The sequence below is a fragment of the Eublepharis macularius genome, chromosome 1 (assembly GCF_028583425.1).
Source record: "Eublepharis macularius isolate TG4126 chromosome 1, MPM_Emac_v1.0, whole genome shotgun sequence".
Lineage (NCBI taxonomy): Eukaryota > Metazoa > Chordata > Lepidosauria > Squamata > Eublepharidae > Eublepharis > Eublepharis macularius.
Window position 1 is genome coordinate 10,315,452 of NC_072790.1, and position 16,901 is coordinate 10,332,352.

General features: G+C 45.4%; 1 protein-coding gene across 1 annotated transcript in view; it reads left to right on the forward strand.

Annotated features, from left to right (window-relative positions):
• The window catches only part of SEL1L2 (SEL1L2 adaptor subunit of ERAD E3 ubiquitin ligase), a 99,601-nt gene that overhangs the window by 42,407 nt on the left and 40,293 nt on the right, over positions 1 to 16,901 (forward strand). Inside the window, exons 4-5 of the mRNA XM_054998757.1 lie at positions 7,992 to 8,088; positions 11,263 to 11,425. Of these exons, the coding sequence (XP_054854732.1) occupies positions 7,992 to 8,088; positions 11,263 to 11,425 (260 nt within the window). The remainder of the gene's footprint in view (positions 1 to 7,991; positions 8,089 to 11,262; positions 11,426 to 16,901) is intronic.

Genomic DNA, 16,901 nt, shown 5'->3' on the forward strand with positions numbered 1-16,901 from the left:
AGAATGCCTGGAAGAACACAGCTTTGTGATCAACAAAGGGGAAAGCAATCTGTTTCCAGTACAGAAAATCGTACACCTGGGAATCATGATAAACACAAGGAAGGACAAGGTCTTCATTTCACAGGAGAGACAACAGAGGATTCTCTCCATGATAAAAGAGATACAGAAAAGAAGGAAAGTGGAGGTAATGGAACTAGCAAACTCCAGGGGGTGATAGTGTCCTGCCAGGACATCCTACAATGGTCAGAATTCCACACACGTCCACTACAGAGGTTCCTACTCCCATTCCAAGAAACCATAACACACAAACGCCAGAGGTGGATACAGATACCAGCAACACTAAAACAAGCACTGGAATGGTGGACAGAGCCGACCAGATTCCAGAAAGTGATAAATCTCAGAGAACCAAAGAGGATCGTAATGACAACAGACACGAGTCTTGAAGGATGGAGAGCACACACACAAGACGGGATGGCACAAGGAAAGTGATCACAGCATAAACCTGCTAGAACTAAGAGCTATCAGGAAGGGCCTACAGGAATTCTAAGACATCCTGTCAGGACACCATGTCCTGGTACAAACAGACAACACAACAGCAAAAGCATACATAAACAGACAGGGAGGAACCACGTTCAAGACCCTGAACAGAGAAGCAAGGACGATCATGAACTGGGCGGAGACAAACTTGAGATCAATAAAGGCGGTACACGTTGCAGGACAAAAGAACACATTAGTGGACTGCCTAAGCAGAAACATAGTAGACCAAGCGAAACGGTGCCTAAAAGGGAAGTGTTCGAGCAAGTATGCAAAAGATATGGGGTACCAGACGTGGATCTATTCGCGAACACACAGAACAGACAAGTGCAAAAGTTCTTCTGCAGAAGGAAGGATCCAAGAGCCATAGGAACAGACACTCAGTATGATGAATGGCCAAAAAACCTGCTATATACGCCCTTCCCCCAATTCAAATTATGAACAGGGTGGTACAGAAAATAATGGAGCAACAAGTGGAGGTGATCTTTGGTCAAGGAGAGCTTGGTTCCAGGAGCTGATGAGCCTATCGAGCTCAGAACCATGGAGATTACCGCAAACAAGGGACCTGATAACACAGGGAAAGATGCAACATTAGGCTCTCATTCTAACATTTTCAGGGGATGGGTCTTCACTGGAGGGACAATGCTGGGGGAGCTTGCCAAAAGATACAAAATTACACAGACTGTTTTAAAGTCTAGCAACAGAGCCCATTAAAAAAATCCCTAAGCCCTAGAAAACCCAGGGATGCTGGCCGTCCCATGGCGGCAGCTCCCACCAGAGGGGTGGGCAGGCTCACCTGGCCGTCCCATGGCAGCAGCTCCCACCAGAGGAGTGGGCGGGTGGGCTCGCCTGGCCATCCTGCCACCGCCGAAGAGCCCTCTGGAGGCCACATTGTCTATAACACACTTTTTTCCCTGGTGCTCCTGCGTAGGCGCACCAGGATAAAAAGTGTGTTGTCGCCAGTACAGCTTGCCTTTTATATAGAAAGATTCTTAGAGGTGAAATGGAACAGGAACTCTTTGTAATGAAAGTGCCTGGTAGTTCTGTGGTTAAAAAACTATGGAGCTCTGTATTCTGCATAGAGATAACCCTTGGACTTCAAGTGAAATGAATAAGTAATGAAACCAGGTATTAAATTTTTGTGTCAGAAAGTTAGGGCCCCTATGATCAAGCTCAAATAGGATTACAAAAAAGTAGCAGTCTGCTGTCAAAATATAGACCCAAGTGCTCTAGAAAATGCATTAAACATTTATTATTACACCTCTTTAAAAGCCACAGGGCCATGTAATATGTTAATAGATCCTTTAATAGATCTCAAATACCTATAAAACGGATGTCACTGGATATAACAAGAATTTGATAAAGCTGCATTACATTTCTAATTTTTTAACCTATTAATCTTTACATAAACTGTTTTAAATAACGAGTACCTTTGAGCATACTATAAAAATATGTTTTATGGTAGTATGGGGGCCAATAAAAACCACTATCTCCAGACGCAAAATATAGTAATGCCACATAAGGCTATTATCATAGAGGGCACACAGACGATAACCTAAGGGGCAAGCAGCATTGTAGTCACCACTGAGCCCATTATACCAGCATGATCCTTGGTGCCTGGTACATATTTTATTACTACCTTTTTATTACAAATTTCTCAGTCCTTGGGTGTTTTATTGCAGGTTGAGCCAAGGACAAGATGATGCTTTAGTTAAACGGGCAAAAGCCCATTTTGTTTGTTGTTCTAGCTACACAGGAGTACAAGAGTCATCGCACTCTACCAGGAGCGCTCCTGCTGTCCGCTTGCCCGGGTTGCCTGCATGTGACAGACAATTGTGGGGTGGTTTGCCACCTCCTGCCAATTGCTAGCGATCTACAGTATACACAAGAGAAACTCCGGGGTGAAGGAATTTAAGGTTCCACAAACAGTCTATAGAGTATGAAATAGGATTTAGTATATTTTTTTGTGTTCTCTTTTATAAAGTGCAAAGCGCTGATATAGTGCAATAGTCAACAAACAGTATAAATACAGTATAAATAATCCTATACAATAAATAGTCAGTAATATAAATTAGTAGGATCAATCAATAGTATTAGAACTGGTGAGAAATTCAGCAATCAATATTTGTCCATTTATAAGTAGAAATCAAGATGGTGACCTCCAAGTCCATAATCCAGCAGAAAAAACTGAAGCTGTGTTACTTCAAACCATCAGCCTACAGGGCTTAGCCAGCAAATTTTCAGTTCCCGTTTCATGTTGTCACTTCCTCATAGGCAACACTGTCTAATGGACTGTAATGAAATTTTTAAGAAATACAATTTACATCTATTATATAATATGCATAATAAAATGGCTAATATTTAAAAAGCACTTACTAGTCACAGATTTTACAATAGCTCAGCACCAAGTCGGTAAACACAGACGGAACAATGCCATGAAGAGAACTTTGTTGACTATTGCACTATATCAGCACTTTGCACTTCGTTGACTATTGCACTATATCAGCACTTTGCACTTCATTGACTATTGCACTATATCAGCACTTTGCACTTTATACAAAATAAAACATAAAAATATGCTAAATCCTATTTCATACTCTATAGACTGTCTGTGGAACCTTAAGTTCCTTTACCCAGGAGTTTCTCTTGTGTATAGTTCGTTTTCTCCGGTGGAGCCCATTTAGGTTTGAATTGCTAGTGATCAGCAGGCAGCAGAGCAAACTGCCAGAATATTGCCTGCCACTGGCAGGCAAGTTGGAGCCCTAGCTGGAAGCTGTAGACCAAAAGCTCGATGAATTTCACCACTGGATGTCTATAAAAGAATTGTGCTGTGTCCTGTCAATAGCTATAAACAAAATCAGTACTGATCCTGCCTGCCTCCCGGCCTCCTGGCTGCCCCACAGATCAGCACAGTGACTCTCCCACCTCACCATGCTCCCTTCTTCCAGCCTGCCTGCCCTTGAGGCAACTGCTCTTGCTCAGTGAAAGGTATTGCTTTTAGGGAGGATTTAGAACCCCCTTGCACTTAACTTTTACATTTTCTGATTTTTGTGCAACCCTGGGGAGTGCCCCAAGGTGGCACAAACCTCTTTTTTATGGCCAAATGCCTCCAACGTGAGGGTTTAAGTATCTGCAGATCAGGGCCTCTTGTCTATGGCTAGTAGTATATACAAGCAGTGAACCAACAAGCACTTACAGTGTGTGGGGGGGATTTCATTTTCCCTTCACTATTTTGTTTTTCCTTCCTGCTCAAGCACTTACAGTGCATGGGGGGGATTTCATTTTCCCTTCACTATTTTGTTTTTCCTTCCTGCTGGCACCTCCTATATCCTCAGCCTTCCCTGCTTCCTTCTGTCCTTCCTAGCCACCCACCAACCTTTTATCTGCCCCCCATCTTCAGCTATATTTCTTATTTATTTACTACATTTATACCCTGCTATTCTCTGCAATGAGAACGCAATGCAGCTTACATCATTCTCTTCCATTTTATCTTAACAATAGCCCTGTGAGGTAGGTTACAGTAAGAGTGTGTGACTGGCCCAAGGTCACCCAGCAAGCTTCCATGATAGAGTGGGAATTTGAACCTGGGTCTTCCAGATCCTGCTCTGAAACTCTAAGCACTGAACTGCACTGGCTTCGGTGGGTGGCAGCTGTTCAACAGTATCAAACAATTGGGCCTGGGTGAGTCATGCAAGTTGTATGGTATCCAGTTGCCCAGTGGTTGCTTTTGGCCCTGGCCCTCCTAAGTCTTCCCTCAAAGGTAAAAACCCTGACCCTAACCCTGGAAAGGGCCCTGTCCCCCTCCCCCCCCCGCGCCTTTTACTGACAGAAACAAAACCTGAAATACTGGCTAAACTGTTACAATTGTCTAGCAACAGCCCCTGAGGGCATCTGGTTAAAGCTACAGGCTCTCCTTGTATTATTTTGCAACTTTTTAAAAATCTCCCAATGTATTTTTTTAGACTTCAGATTTATCTGCCCATCTGAGGCATTTTTCAGCTGTATGGGAAGATCTGTGTTGTCCTTTCATGGCTCCAGTCTCCAGAGATCAGGGCTGCTTGCCTATTAGTATATGAGATGGCGATGATGTGAGTGACCGTGTACATGCCAGGCAGCAGCGTTCTGTGGGAGCAGCTGTATAGAAGGAGAAAGGATAATGAGTTTTATGGGTGAATATAGGAGGGAGAGCTTTGGATCAATTAGAAACCAGAGAGATTTCAAAAAATCAATGCTACTCATTATTATAAGAGACCTAATATGTGATAAATAGATGGATGATGGGCCCAGAGATTTCAGCAAAGAAGATTCCAAAATCCTTAAGAGGGCTCAGTGTTATGAAAGCAGTTGTATTTAATAAGCACGTGCGGTACTAATCAAATGCAGCCTGCTTGTAAGAGAGTTTCAGTTTCATTCACAAATCAAGATTGAATCCAGTATTTATATTCCATTTAGACTTCAAATAGAATATGGGCATTAGAAAACAGAAACGTTGCTTATCTCAAGTAGTTTGGTAGTAGTAGAAAGTGCTGTCAAGTTGTAGCCAGAGACTAACAAAGGTAGTTTGCCATTGCCTGCCTGCATAGTGACTCTGGTCTTCCTTAGAGGTCTCCCATCCAATTACTAACCATGGCTGATCCTGTTTAGCCAACCTTGACAAGATCGGGCTTGCCTGGGCTATCTAGGTCAGGACCTCAAGAATCTTATCCTTCTATATAAAAGGCTAACCGTGTTGCAGACAACTCACTTCCTACCCTGGTGTACTTCCAGAGGGCGCTGCAGGGGAAAGAAGACCAGAAGAGGCAGCCTGTCCCTCATGAAAGTGCACCGAGGCAGGAAGTCCAGGCCAGGATCAGGCACAAAGGAAGTGGCAATGCCTGCTTGCTGCCTTCACCCAGCTGGGATCAGAAGCGGAACAGGTGGCAATGCCTGCCCCGTGCCTTTACCCAGCTGGGATCAGAAGTGGAGCAGGTGGCAATGCCTGCCCTGTGCCTTTACCCAGCTGGGATCAGGAGTGGAGCAGGTGGCAGTGCCCGCCCCCTGACTTCACCCAGCTGAGATCAGAAGCAGAATACCAAACAGCCTGAAGTCCCCGTAATACACTCAATAGATATTAATGTATAAATATATATATGTTTCCAAAGTGATATTAAAGTGCTAGTGCATAAATATCAGCAATTAAATAACAATAAAGGTACAACAACAGCCACTGGCATTAATCAGCATCAGTTCGTGCTGGAGGTAATAGATACAGTATAAAGGCAATGAAAAATAATCATATATTCATAACACTCATTGACTGGTAAATTTCAGGCACATTGACAATCTTACAATAAATACTCCAGTAAATACAAGAATAAATAATCCAATAAATATGACATACAAAATTGTGAAGTACTCTTTTACAAAAATAAATATTTTCTTATAAAGGCTGTTTTGCTGCATCTCTTTCTTACTGGTCAAAGTGGTGGTATATTGGGAATATTCCTCCTTAATATTACAGTCCTCTTTTCATTAAAATTCTTCCTGTGGTTGTATATCTCCTATAAAGGGTCTGTGTGTGTATCATTCTATTCCACTCTAATGACCACCTCTAACCTCTCTACTTCGACCCAACGATATTGAGGTGATCCAGTTGGTCCCACTCCAAGATGTGGGGGTGATCCAATGCATCCCGACAGGATGCTAGCTACTTGCCTGTTTTGTAACCACTTTCTCAGGGAATAATGTCATTCCTAAAGCATAAAGACCATCCCAGTTACAACTAGGCTTGTTACATTCATGAATATCCCATTGGAAAATATAACATAACTCACAAGTATAATCATTATAGATGAAGTTTGGAGGCATGTACCTTTAAGTGAACAGACAATACTCGGAGGCAGTATTTTGATCCCCTTTATGAACCCAATTCAGGGTTAGGAAATTACAGGCTCATTGACTGAGGGAAGAAACTCGGTTGAGAACATAGTGGATGGATACTTGATGGCTATGCCTTCACCCAGCTGGGATCAGAAGCGGAGCAGATGGCAATGCCCGCCCCCGCCCCCCACCTTCACCCAGCTGGGATCAGGAGCGGAGCAGGTGGCAATGCACTCCCTTTGCCTTCATTCAGTTGAGATCAGGAGCAGAGCAAGTGGCAATGCCCGCCCCCCGCCTTCACCCAGTTGAGATCAGCAGCAGAGCAGGAGGCAATGCCTGCACCACCCCCCACCTTCACCCAACTGGGATCATGAGTGGAGTAGGTGGCAATGCCCACCCCCCGACTTGACCCAGCTGGGATTAGGAGTAGAGCAGGTGGCAATGTCTGACCCATGCTTTCTCCCAGCTGGAATCAGTAGCGGAGCAGGCAGCAATGCCCACCTGCCACCTTCATCCAGCTGGGAACAGGCACTGAGCAGGTGGTTACGCCCATCTCCCATTATCACCCAGCTGGGATCAGGAGTGGAGCAGGTGGTAATGCACTCCCCCCATTTTCATCCAGCTGGGATCAGGTGTGGAGCAGGTGACAATGCCCACCCACCCCCACCTGCACTAGTTCAGATCAGCAGCAGAACAGGTGGCAATGCCCGCACCCCCTGCTTTCACCCACCTGTGATCCTGAGCCAAGAAGGTGGCAATGCCCACCCCTCGACTTCACCCAGCTGGGATTAGAAGCGGAGCAGGTGGCAACGCCTGCTCCCCTGCCTTCAACCAGCTGGGATCAGACGTGGAGCAGGTGGTAATGCCCACTCCTCCTTCACCCAGCTGGGATCAGGAGTGAAGAAGGTGGCAATGCCCACCCTCTGCCTTCACCTAGCTGGGATCAGGAGCAGAGAAGGTGGCAATGTGTTCCCCCTACCTCCACCTAGCTAGGATCAGCAGCAGAGCAGGTGGCAATGCCCCCCCCCGACTTCACACAGCTGGAATCAGGAGCGGAGCAGGTGGCAATGCCCACCTTCTGCCTTCACCTAGCTGGGATCAGCGGCAGAGCAGGTAGCAATGTCTGCCCCCCGACTTCACACAGCTGGGATCGGGAGCAGAGCAGGTGGCAGTGCTCATTCCTCTGCCTTCACCCATTTGAGATCAGACACGGAGTAGATGGCTATGCCTGCTCCCCACCTTCACCTTGCTGGAATCAGGAGCAGAGTAGGTGGCAATGCCGCCCCCCCCCCCAGCCATCACCTGCACAGATCAGGTGTGCATGCACAGCTCATGCACAGAGCAGGAGGCCATGTCCACTCCCCCCTTCACCCAGACAGATTCAGGCACAGAGCAGGAGGCAATGTCCAACCTTTCTTCACCTGGCCAGGATCATTCACAGAGGAGGAGGCAATGCCCGCCCACCTGGCCTTGCCCTTCTAGAGCCTGTTGTTTTTTTCCGCAAACGGGCTTTGTTACTTGTCAAAATATAATTTCATTTAATTGGGTGGTTTGGCAATTAGTAACATCATATTCTTTTTTTCTGGTCACATTTCTAGCACAAGAGCAGACTGCAAAGGAAGACAGAAGTCAACAGTTTTATAGGAGGAGCCTCAAAATATTGAAATATTTGAAAAGCAACAAAAATAAGGAAGAGTAAGTGTCTGCTCACCTGTTTTGCTGGCACAGCTTCAGAGGAGGCAAAAATAAGTAGACATGAACGTAAAGCACGTAAAGACCCCACTGTTACCCAAAGTAGGTCCCTTTGTGAGTAGGGGGAATTAGCAAACAAGGAGAAAGCTTGCGAGAGAAGGGGCAAGTTAGGGTTCTTTTAGTCTGTGTATACGGGGATTGTCCCAACTAGAGAACTCCCTTCAATAAACAAACAGATGTTCAATCCAAAGGAGTTTCCATTTAAAATAATAAAGATCATATGCACACAAGACACACAACACACATACAGAGCTAACTGGAAAGCAGTGGTGAAAGTTGGATAGTATTGGAGGATTTGGGTGATATTTACCTATCCAGACATCCATGGGAAAGAAAAGCAGCGCTGAGGGGCAGTCTATTTTATACCATGGATCTTACCTTGGGGCAAGATTGCATATTCTACCCCAAAACAAAGGTTTGAGTGGTTGGTCCAGGATGGGACAAAAGATTGCAAAGCAGTCTCAGGGGCGAGACAAAGAGCTGGTGAACTGTTCCCAAGGTGGGACATTATTCCAATGTGAGGAGGGAATCCCAGCCCTTCGTCGTCAAGGGCTACAAGCTTTAATTGTTAGTCCTTGTACATACTGATTAACTGAGTAACATATTCAGCTTGCTACTGGAACACCACAGACATTAAGCCAGTAGAGCTGTCCCGGCGTGTAACAAAGAATTAGGAAGGTTTGATTAAGTCTCCTTGGGAGGCACTAAAGTGATCTATGATTGACAACTCACGAGGTGGATAGGTGAGGCTATCAGTTCCCTGAGTCGCCTAATAATAGGAAAGTGGTTAAGGTGAGATCAATAGAGTGGAATGCATTGATTAAGTCAGGAACACTGGGAAGGCCCGATTCTGCCAGGTCCTTAGCGCACCTCCAGGGTGAGGGAGGGAGTCGAGCTGGCCTCGCCTGTTTCTCCCCATGTTTTCGTGTCTCAGCTCCTGGGCTGGATCTGACATCTGCTTGGACAGCAGCTTCCATTTTGTCTGCCTGCTTTGGCAGCAGCTTCCACGTTTTTCTGCCGGCTTGGGCAGTAATTTTAATCTGGAAGCATATTTAGAGAAGGGTTTTGTGTCACATCCGTGGCCATGCACCTTCTAATATCTAATAATATTCCAATATCATGGTGTGTCTTAAATCATCATCATAGTAAACCTCAATCAAAGCTCGCTGTTGTCTTAACCATGGCAAGTAACGGTACAGGGAAATTGAAAGGCAGCATGGGTCCACACCATCCTTTTAAATTCACCTGGATAATGCTTCAAAAGAGTACACACCAAGAAAATGTTGCAATTGCCCTTGCTATATTGGCCCAGCTTCAACAGACGTAGGAAAGTGCCTGTTAGCCTCAGTTACGCAGATAGAACATTGCCTTGCCGCACATTGGTTAAGTCCATGCGCTGCCTTCTGTCCCAGTCAAGACCCACAAAATGGCAGATTTTGAAGGAGATGGAGCAGAAAGATGCCAGCCTGAACAGAAATGTTCTGCAATGCATCTTGAAGATGCTGAAGCTCAGGTTTTGGTGATGTCAAATGAAAGGAATCTCCATGGCCTTGGGACTGACACAACAAAGAGGCATGGGAGAATTAAAGGCCCAGCAACTCGACATTGGCTTGGATCCGTGTGGATGTTTCTGCCCACAGGGTGTGATTTCTTCCTTCCCCCCATAACGTGCCCCTGAAATGCTAATCTTGGGGGACACTGGGAAGAGCATTTTAGAGGAATTTTGAGCAGCAGTAGGGGGAAAGGTGAGAAAATCACACTTCATAGGTGGAAATCCATCAGTGGAAATGCTGCGGTGGATCCCAGCCTATGCACACATGGTCTCAGCTCTCTTATGACTCCTATCGCTATTTTGAATGCTTTAGGGATTCAATGAGAGGAGGCCAAAACTAGTGACATGAAGAGTGTAATTTTTGTATGTATGTATGTGTGTATGTATTTATAAACCACTTTTCTCCAGGATCCAAGGCAAGTAACAACAGTAAATACAGTACATTAAATTAAAATACATTAAAAACATTGAACGTTAAAAACTGTAAACATAAAATACATTTTAAACCTAATTAAAATAACTAGGATGAAACCATCTTGTACACGGCCAGTAAAACACTCCTGTTCTTGCCCAGAATCAGACTGCTTTAAAAGTTCTCCAGAATAATTCTGCTTTACAGTTTTGTCAAAAAGCCAAGAGGCCGGCACCACCCCTGCCCTCTGCCACCAAAAGCCCATAGCTGGGCTGTTGCAGAATGCAGCCGGGATAAAGGAAGCACAAATCATGCTCTTGCTGGGAGGGGCGAGCCCATCTGCAAGTTGCCAATCCGAAAGCCAAGAGGGCTGCGAAGGAGTAACAATTGCAGCCATATGAGGGCTGTTTGAACGGGGCATGGCAGTAGATTGAAGGCTTGGTTTCATATCCTCTGGGCTCATTCCTAAATCTTGGAAGCCAGCTGGGGAGAAATGGAGGCCATATGGAAGGGGCGGGGTTGAGGTTGGGAGGGGAAAGTGGCAAAAGGAGAAAAGTCTGGCTCTCCTACTCTAGAAGCAACTTTGCCTGTATATCCGTTGTTCATGAAGACCCATGACAGCAGAAATGACGTTAGTTTATTTTGTCTTATTTAGAACCTGCCTTTCTGGCAGAGACTGAAAGCAGATCATACCATACAAAACAGTGTAATCAGACGGCATAAGACATCCCGTAAACAGGGCGATAGGACTACGATTACAGAAGCGAAGCTAACTCTAGCTCATGCTGGAATTAATGTTGTTAGTTTTTAAGGTGCCAGAAGAGTCCTGTTTTATCTTTAACTGTTGTAGGGATAATAATAACATACTTTGTAAACTGCTCTGCGTGGGCGTTAAGTTGTCCTGAAGTTTGGTATACAGAATGTTGTTATGATGATGATGATGAAGCCCTGTAGTGCCCTAGCCCAAATCACAGCTATTTCAGCCTGACCTCAGTTTAAATGTATCTCCCAATTCTGTACTGAGTCTTTTCAGTGCTGAAGTCAATGCTGTTAAGGCAATAAATTGTAGGAAGTGCAGTTCCTACTACAAATACAGTTATGTATATATATGTATGTATCTGGCTAATTCCTAGTTTTTTAATCTCTAAATCAGAGCCCACAAGGACCTTGCCAAGGCAGCAGAAATGGGAAATCAGAGTGCTATGGAGAAACTGGCTGCCGATATGCTCTTTGGATATAATGGTCCTCAAAATATCACAACAGCTGTATCATTATATGAGGTTTTAGCTGAAGAAGGGTCTCATAAAGGCCAGACTGTAAGTGTTCTTTAATTAGTTAAACAGACACTCTTCTATTTAAAAGTCTATACGTATTTGAAAAGGAGTACAATATGGTTTGTTTTGAACTGAGAGATGTGAACAAGGTGGGTGGGGATACCAAACCAATTACTCATTAAACTTCATGAGTTAAAGAGGATAATTGGATGTGTTCAGGAAACATCTTTCAGAACTCCTTGACTAATGAAATTGGAACAAGACTGGCTCTCTGTCTAAGCCACCCAAGCGACTTGCTGATGGATCACAGGGGCGTGGCTGGATGGGAGGAGGGTGATGACCCGTTTACGCGAAGCCCCTGCAGCTTGGATCTGGCTTAGGGATGCCAGCCCCCTAGTGGGGGAGCTATACCCCCACCTTCTCTCCCCAGCCCCACTCACCAGGCCGGTGGGGGCGGGGGGGAAAGGAGGAGGAGACAGGCTGGGAGCCACTGCAGCACATGGCAAAATAGTACTCACATGTTCTGTAGGCCCCAGAACACTAGAAGTTAGTTGGTCTCAGCAGGGCCAAATCAGTCCCAAGCATAGCAAAATGCTATGTTTTGGGCTGATTTTGGCCCCACTGAGACCCTGTTGTACCTTCCGGTTTTCAACTAGAAGTGACATCATCTAGGTCTCCACAGTGCCAGGGCCCCCACCAGCACATCAGCATCCGTTCCCCTGCTTTGAAGGCAAGAGAGGCTGACAACCATAAGGGCCTGGCTTGAGGAGGCAGAGAGGCCCGGGAGGGGCTGGGTGTACCTTGCTTAGAGAGACAAAGTGACTTGAACTGGCCCTGGATTTCTGGTAGGATTTGCAGACCAAAAATATACATAAATGTCTAGTTCACTCACAGTCACAAACACGCTTCGCGCTGCCATGGCTGGTCTTGGCTGTAAATACAAATCAGACCACCAGAAATGTAAGGACTAGGAGCTAAAAGAAAGGGAACAAAAAGAGACTAAAGGGAACCAATCTCTGCTCCATTTTCTCAAATCAGACAAGGCCTTTCTGCAGTTAGGCAGCACGAACTAGGGAATCACATGAACAAAATCAAGATGAAAATGATTCCAGTATAAACAGTCTGTGGCAACTAATTTTCAGAGAAATGTGCATAGCCCTACGGATCCCTTTCACACTGCCAGTGACTGTGGAAGAAACTGAAAAAAGTTTCAGCAATAGATTTGCCAGCCCCTTAGTGGGGGCTCCCTCCTCCTCCCCCACCACCACTCACCTGACTCGGGAATGGGCCTCCCAGGACATGTGCCAGTGCGGAGCAGTGACATCACTTCCATAAGTGACATCATTGCACAGGCTACGCCAGGCCAATTTGGGCCACAAACTGGGAGCGCTCTCGCAGCATGTGCAATGATATCACTCCAAGTAGTGACATCATTGCACCATGCTGGAAGCGCAAGTGTGAGGAAATTCCAAAGGTGAGTGCCGGGTTCCTCCACCACCACCAGGAGGATAAGGAGACCCGGCAACCTCCTCGCTGTAGTTTGGAGGACAGTTTAAATGATTGGAGAACTGCAGGTTTCACCGGGTGGTGGAGAGTGACCTTAAGAGTTGACTCATGAAGACCCCTGGTGGGGTTTTCATGGCAAGAGGCTATCAGAGGTGGTACAGATGCACATGAAAGGCAGTCTGAAGGGGGGGGGCCTTCATCCTAGCACCTCTGTGGACTTATTCTCCAGGATGTGTTAATCAGGCCTTCCGTGGCTGGAATCTTTGTTGAAGTATCCTGAAAAGCTATGGACAATCGAGGTTAAAGGTAAAATGTGATGTTACGATAAATGTTATAATCACAAGACTGCCATTGAAAACAATCATGAAAAAAACCGTTTTTTCAAGTTGTTTAAAGTGACTTAATTTTATTATTACATCTTTTTCATTTAGTATGGAACAGATACGTAATAATTGTATTACATGCAAGCTTCAGAACAATTAAACCCTCACAGCTAATTGAGAGGCGTGCACTTGTGCAGGGGAATATACTTTGAATCGTTGTCTGGAAAATAAAATGTCCTTCTTTCACTACAGAAGTGGGACATGCCTGGTTTAAATTGTAGCAGTATAGACAACATCCTATCTGAAATTGTCTTATAACCTTTTGTGGATCTAACTCATACACACTAAAACACAACCACAGCTTTTCCAGTTTCACTTGTTATCTATGGCACAGTACTCAATCATTTAATATCTTACTTATCTCAAACGTAGAATTGCTAGAATAGTGATATCATCTTATGCAGAGTTATAGCCTTCTAAGATCACTGTATCATGGACTTAGCAGTGTGTAAGTCTGCTTAAGATGGCAGCTTAAATCTAGATTTCCTTGGCAATAAAGATGAAAGTACATGTCTGTCCCTCAAGAAGTGTGTGTGTGTGTGTGTCTGTGTGTGTCTGTGTGTGTATTGGTGTCACATATTTGTGAACATGCATATGTTTTCACATAATATTGTGTTCATTGTCGGTCTTCCTGTGCAGTCCCACATGGGACTGCTCATGCGGAGGCCTGCCAATTCGGAGGTTACTTTAGCTGAAAATCCACTAGGGGGCGCTCCTGCTTTCCACTGCACATGCACAGCTGCTTTCCCTCTGAAACGGCCCTTAGGAGAGCAGAGTGCCTCTAGATACTCTCAGTTCCTCTTTTGCCACCAGTCTAAGAGGTTCTTGCTGACTGTTACGGATAAGTTGGATCTTTGCTTTCTAGCGTGACGACTTTAGTCAGTATGTCCAAGAAATCTCTCTTTAAGCACTGAACACAGTGCAACGGGGAAATGACCAGAACGGACGGTCATTCATTGTGTTTGATGTGCCTAGGGGAAACTCGTAACACCCAAACATGCAGGCACTGCCTTAATTTCACCACTAGGGCGAGGGCTGAGAGAGATGGCCGCCTGGAAGAGGGCATTAGATGCAGCAAAAACTCCGCCGGAGGCTAAGAAAGCCACCCAGGCCGGCGGTTCCGAGGCCTCGGATCTTATACCGACTCCGCCAGCCTCAACTCTGAAACTGAGCACGTTGGGTTCGAAGACCCCAAGGAGTCAAGCTCCATTGGGCTCCTCTGAGACTGTGAGGCAATCGGATCCGAACCCCTTCGGTTCGAGGACACCAAAACCTTGAGAGCCTTCAACTCCTACCGTCAGCACAGGTCTGATGGAACTGACCCCGGAACCGAATCCAGAACCGAGGGCACCAGCCAGATCAGATCCCATGACTGAAACCCAACAAAAAAAGTTGAGAGAGAAGAGGATGAAGGAGACTTGACCAGTTCCAAAGGAAGGAGTCATGACAGGAGAGGAATCTCCTCGGAAGCAATCTAAGAAGTCAAAGCACTTGCATGCCCAGGAGTCCTCATCATCGACTCCGAAGGAGCAATAGATAGAGCAGGTGGTACTCATAATTGACCCTCTGTCTATGCCATCGATCAGATTGAAGTCACAATCTACTCGATCCAAATCATGGTCGAACCAATCTTCACAAGAGGAAGGTGAACTTCCCCGCAGAAGACAGAGGTCCAACCAGTCCCCGGGAGACAGCTACTGTTCTAGGGAAGAGAGATCCTGGTCCTATGGAAGACCATTTGATTACCCAGTGGACACTGGGCATACTTTCTTGACTGATGTCCTGCATTGAGAACTTTCACTGGAACCAGTCAGTAGACGTCACTCCTTCTCCAGCTCTAGGATGGCATACCAGTTCTTGGAGCCAGAGACCTTCGAGGAACCTTTCCAGAGAAAAGGCAGCCCTAGTCCACCTTTGGACACCCCACCAGAGAAAACGGTGGGTGACACTGGGGAAATTCCCCTCACGGATGACTTCAGATCTTACTCAGAGATGTTCATGAGAATGGTGAAGGTGCTCAAGATAGATATCACCTCCACTGAATCGAGGTCAAGGGACAAAATCTTGAAATATATATATTCAGGCTCAACTTCTAATGTAGCCTTCTCCATCATAGAAGGTTTTGTGGAAGTAATGAACATGGTTAATTCAAAGCCCGCCTCTGCACCTGCCACTACAAAAAAAGCAGAGACTCTGTATAGAACCAAAGACAGACCATGTCCGCATCTCTCGATACACCCTCCACCATCATCTCTTGTCACCGAGGAGATGCAAGCAAGACATAGGCAGGGTGCCTACTCAACACCGTCTGACAAGGAGGGCCAGAAATTGGATGCAATGGGCAGAAAAATCTACTCCTCAGCAGCCTTGAGCATAAAGGTAGCCAACTATATGGAGCATACCAGCTCTTCCTATGGAGCAAAGCTGCAGCCTTTCATGCGAAATTGCCGGATGACCAGAAGTTTTTCGAAAGAGTTATCCAGGAGGAGGTGACTAAACTGGCATGACACCAGATTAACGCAGATTAACGCATGGCACCAGATTAATGCAGATTAACACACAACACCAGATTAATGCAAGCAGAAATGCATTTGACACAGCAGTGGGGACAATGGCCTCAGTGATGGTATTGAGATGGCATGCTTGGCTGAGGGCAACAGTGCTTCCTGTCAAAATGAGAAATAAAGTAGAGGATTTACCCTTCGAGGGAAAGACTTTATTCTCTGAGAAAAGAGATGAATATTTGTCCCAAAAATGCAAGGATCACCTAATGGTGAAATCCTATGGAGTAATCCCTCACGCCCAACAGGGGCAAGGGAGAGGACAGTTCAGGCAGCACCAGCATAAGAGTAGGGCGTATCAGTACCAGCCTTACCAAGGATGCATGTATCCTAATCAAAGACCCAACTCAACATCGCAGGGATCCCTCCAGAGAAGGAAGCAGAGCCATAGGCAATGGCAGGGGTTGCAGTTGCAACAACCCAAGGAGCATAACAATAGCCAGAAACAGTTCTGACTAGAGTAAGGGCCAGAGCCAGTGTTTAGAAATAGGTTACATAATTATTACTCTGGAGTGTTATTACTTCTGATGCATGGGTTCTAAAAATCGTTTATCAAGGTTATAAAGTTGAGTTTGAAAGTTTCTGGGTCTTCCTAAATTTTCAGATGCGTACATGTGCCCCAAACTGGGCACAGAACTTGAGACCCTGCTGAGCAAGCGGGCAGTACAACAGGTTGGGGAGAGTGAATCTAAGGAGGGTTTCTACTCCAGATTCTTTCTTTCTTTCTTTCTTTCTTTCTTTCTTTCTTTCTTTCTTTCTTTCTTTCTTTCTTTCTTTCTTTCTTTCTTTCTTTCTTTCTTTCTTTCTTTCTTTCTTTCTTTCTTTCTTTCTTTCTTTTATTAGATTAGATTTTTAGTCCACCCTCCCCGCCAGGCAGCCTCAGGGCGGAGTACAACATCTCAAATTACATAAATACCGTTAAAAACAGATAAAACAGTATACAAATAACATTAAAACAACTTTATACAATACAGCTTCTTTTCAGATGGCGATGATAAAATACTGCTTTTCAAGCCCTGGCTTATATGTAGGGTGGTGGACAGATCTTTAGTGTGGCCAGTGGGGGCC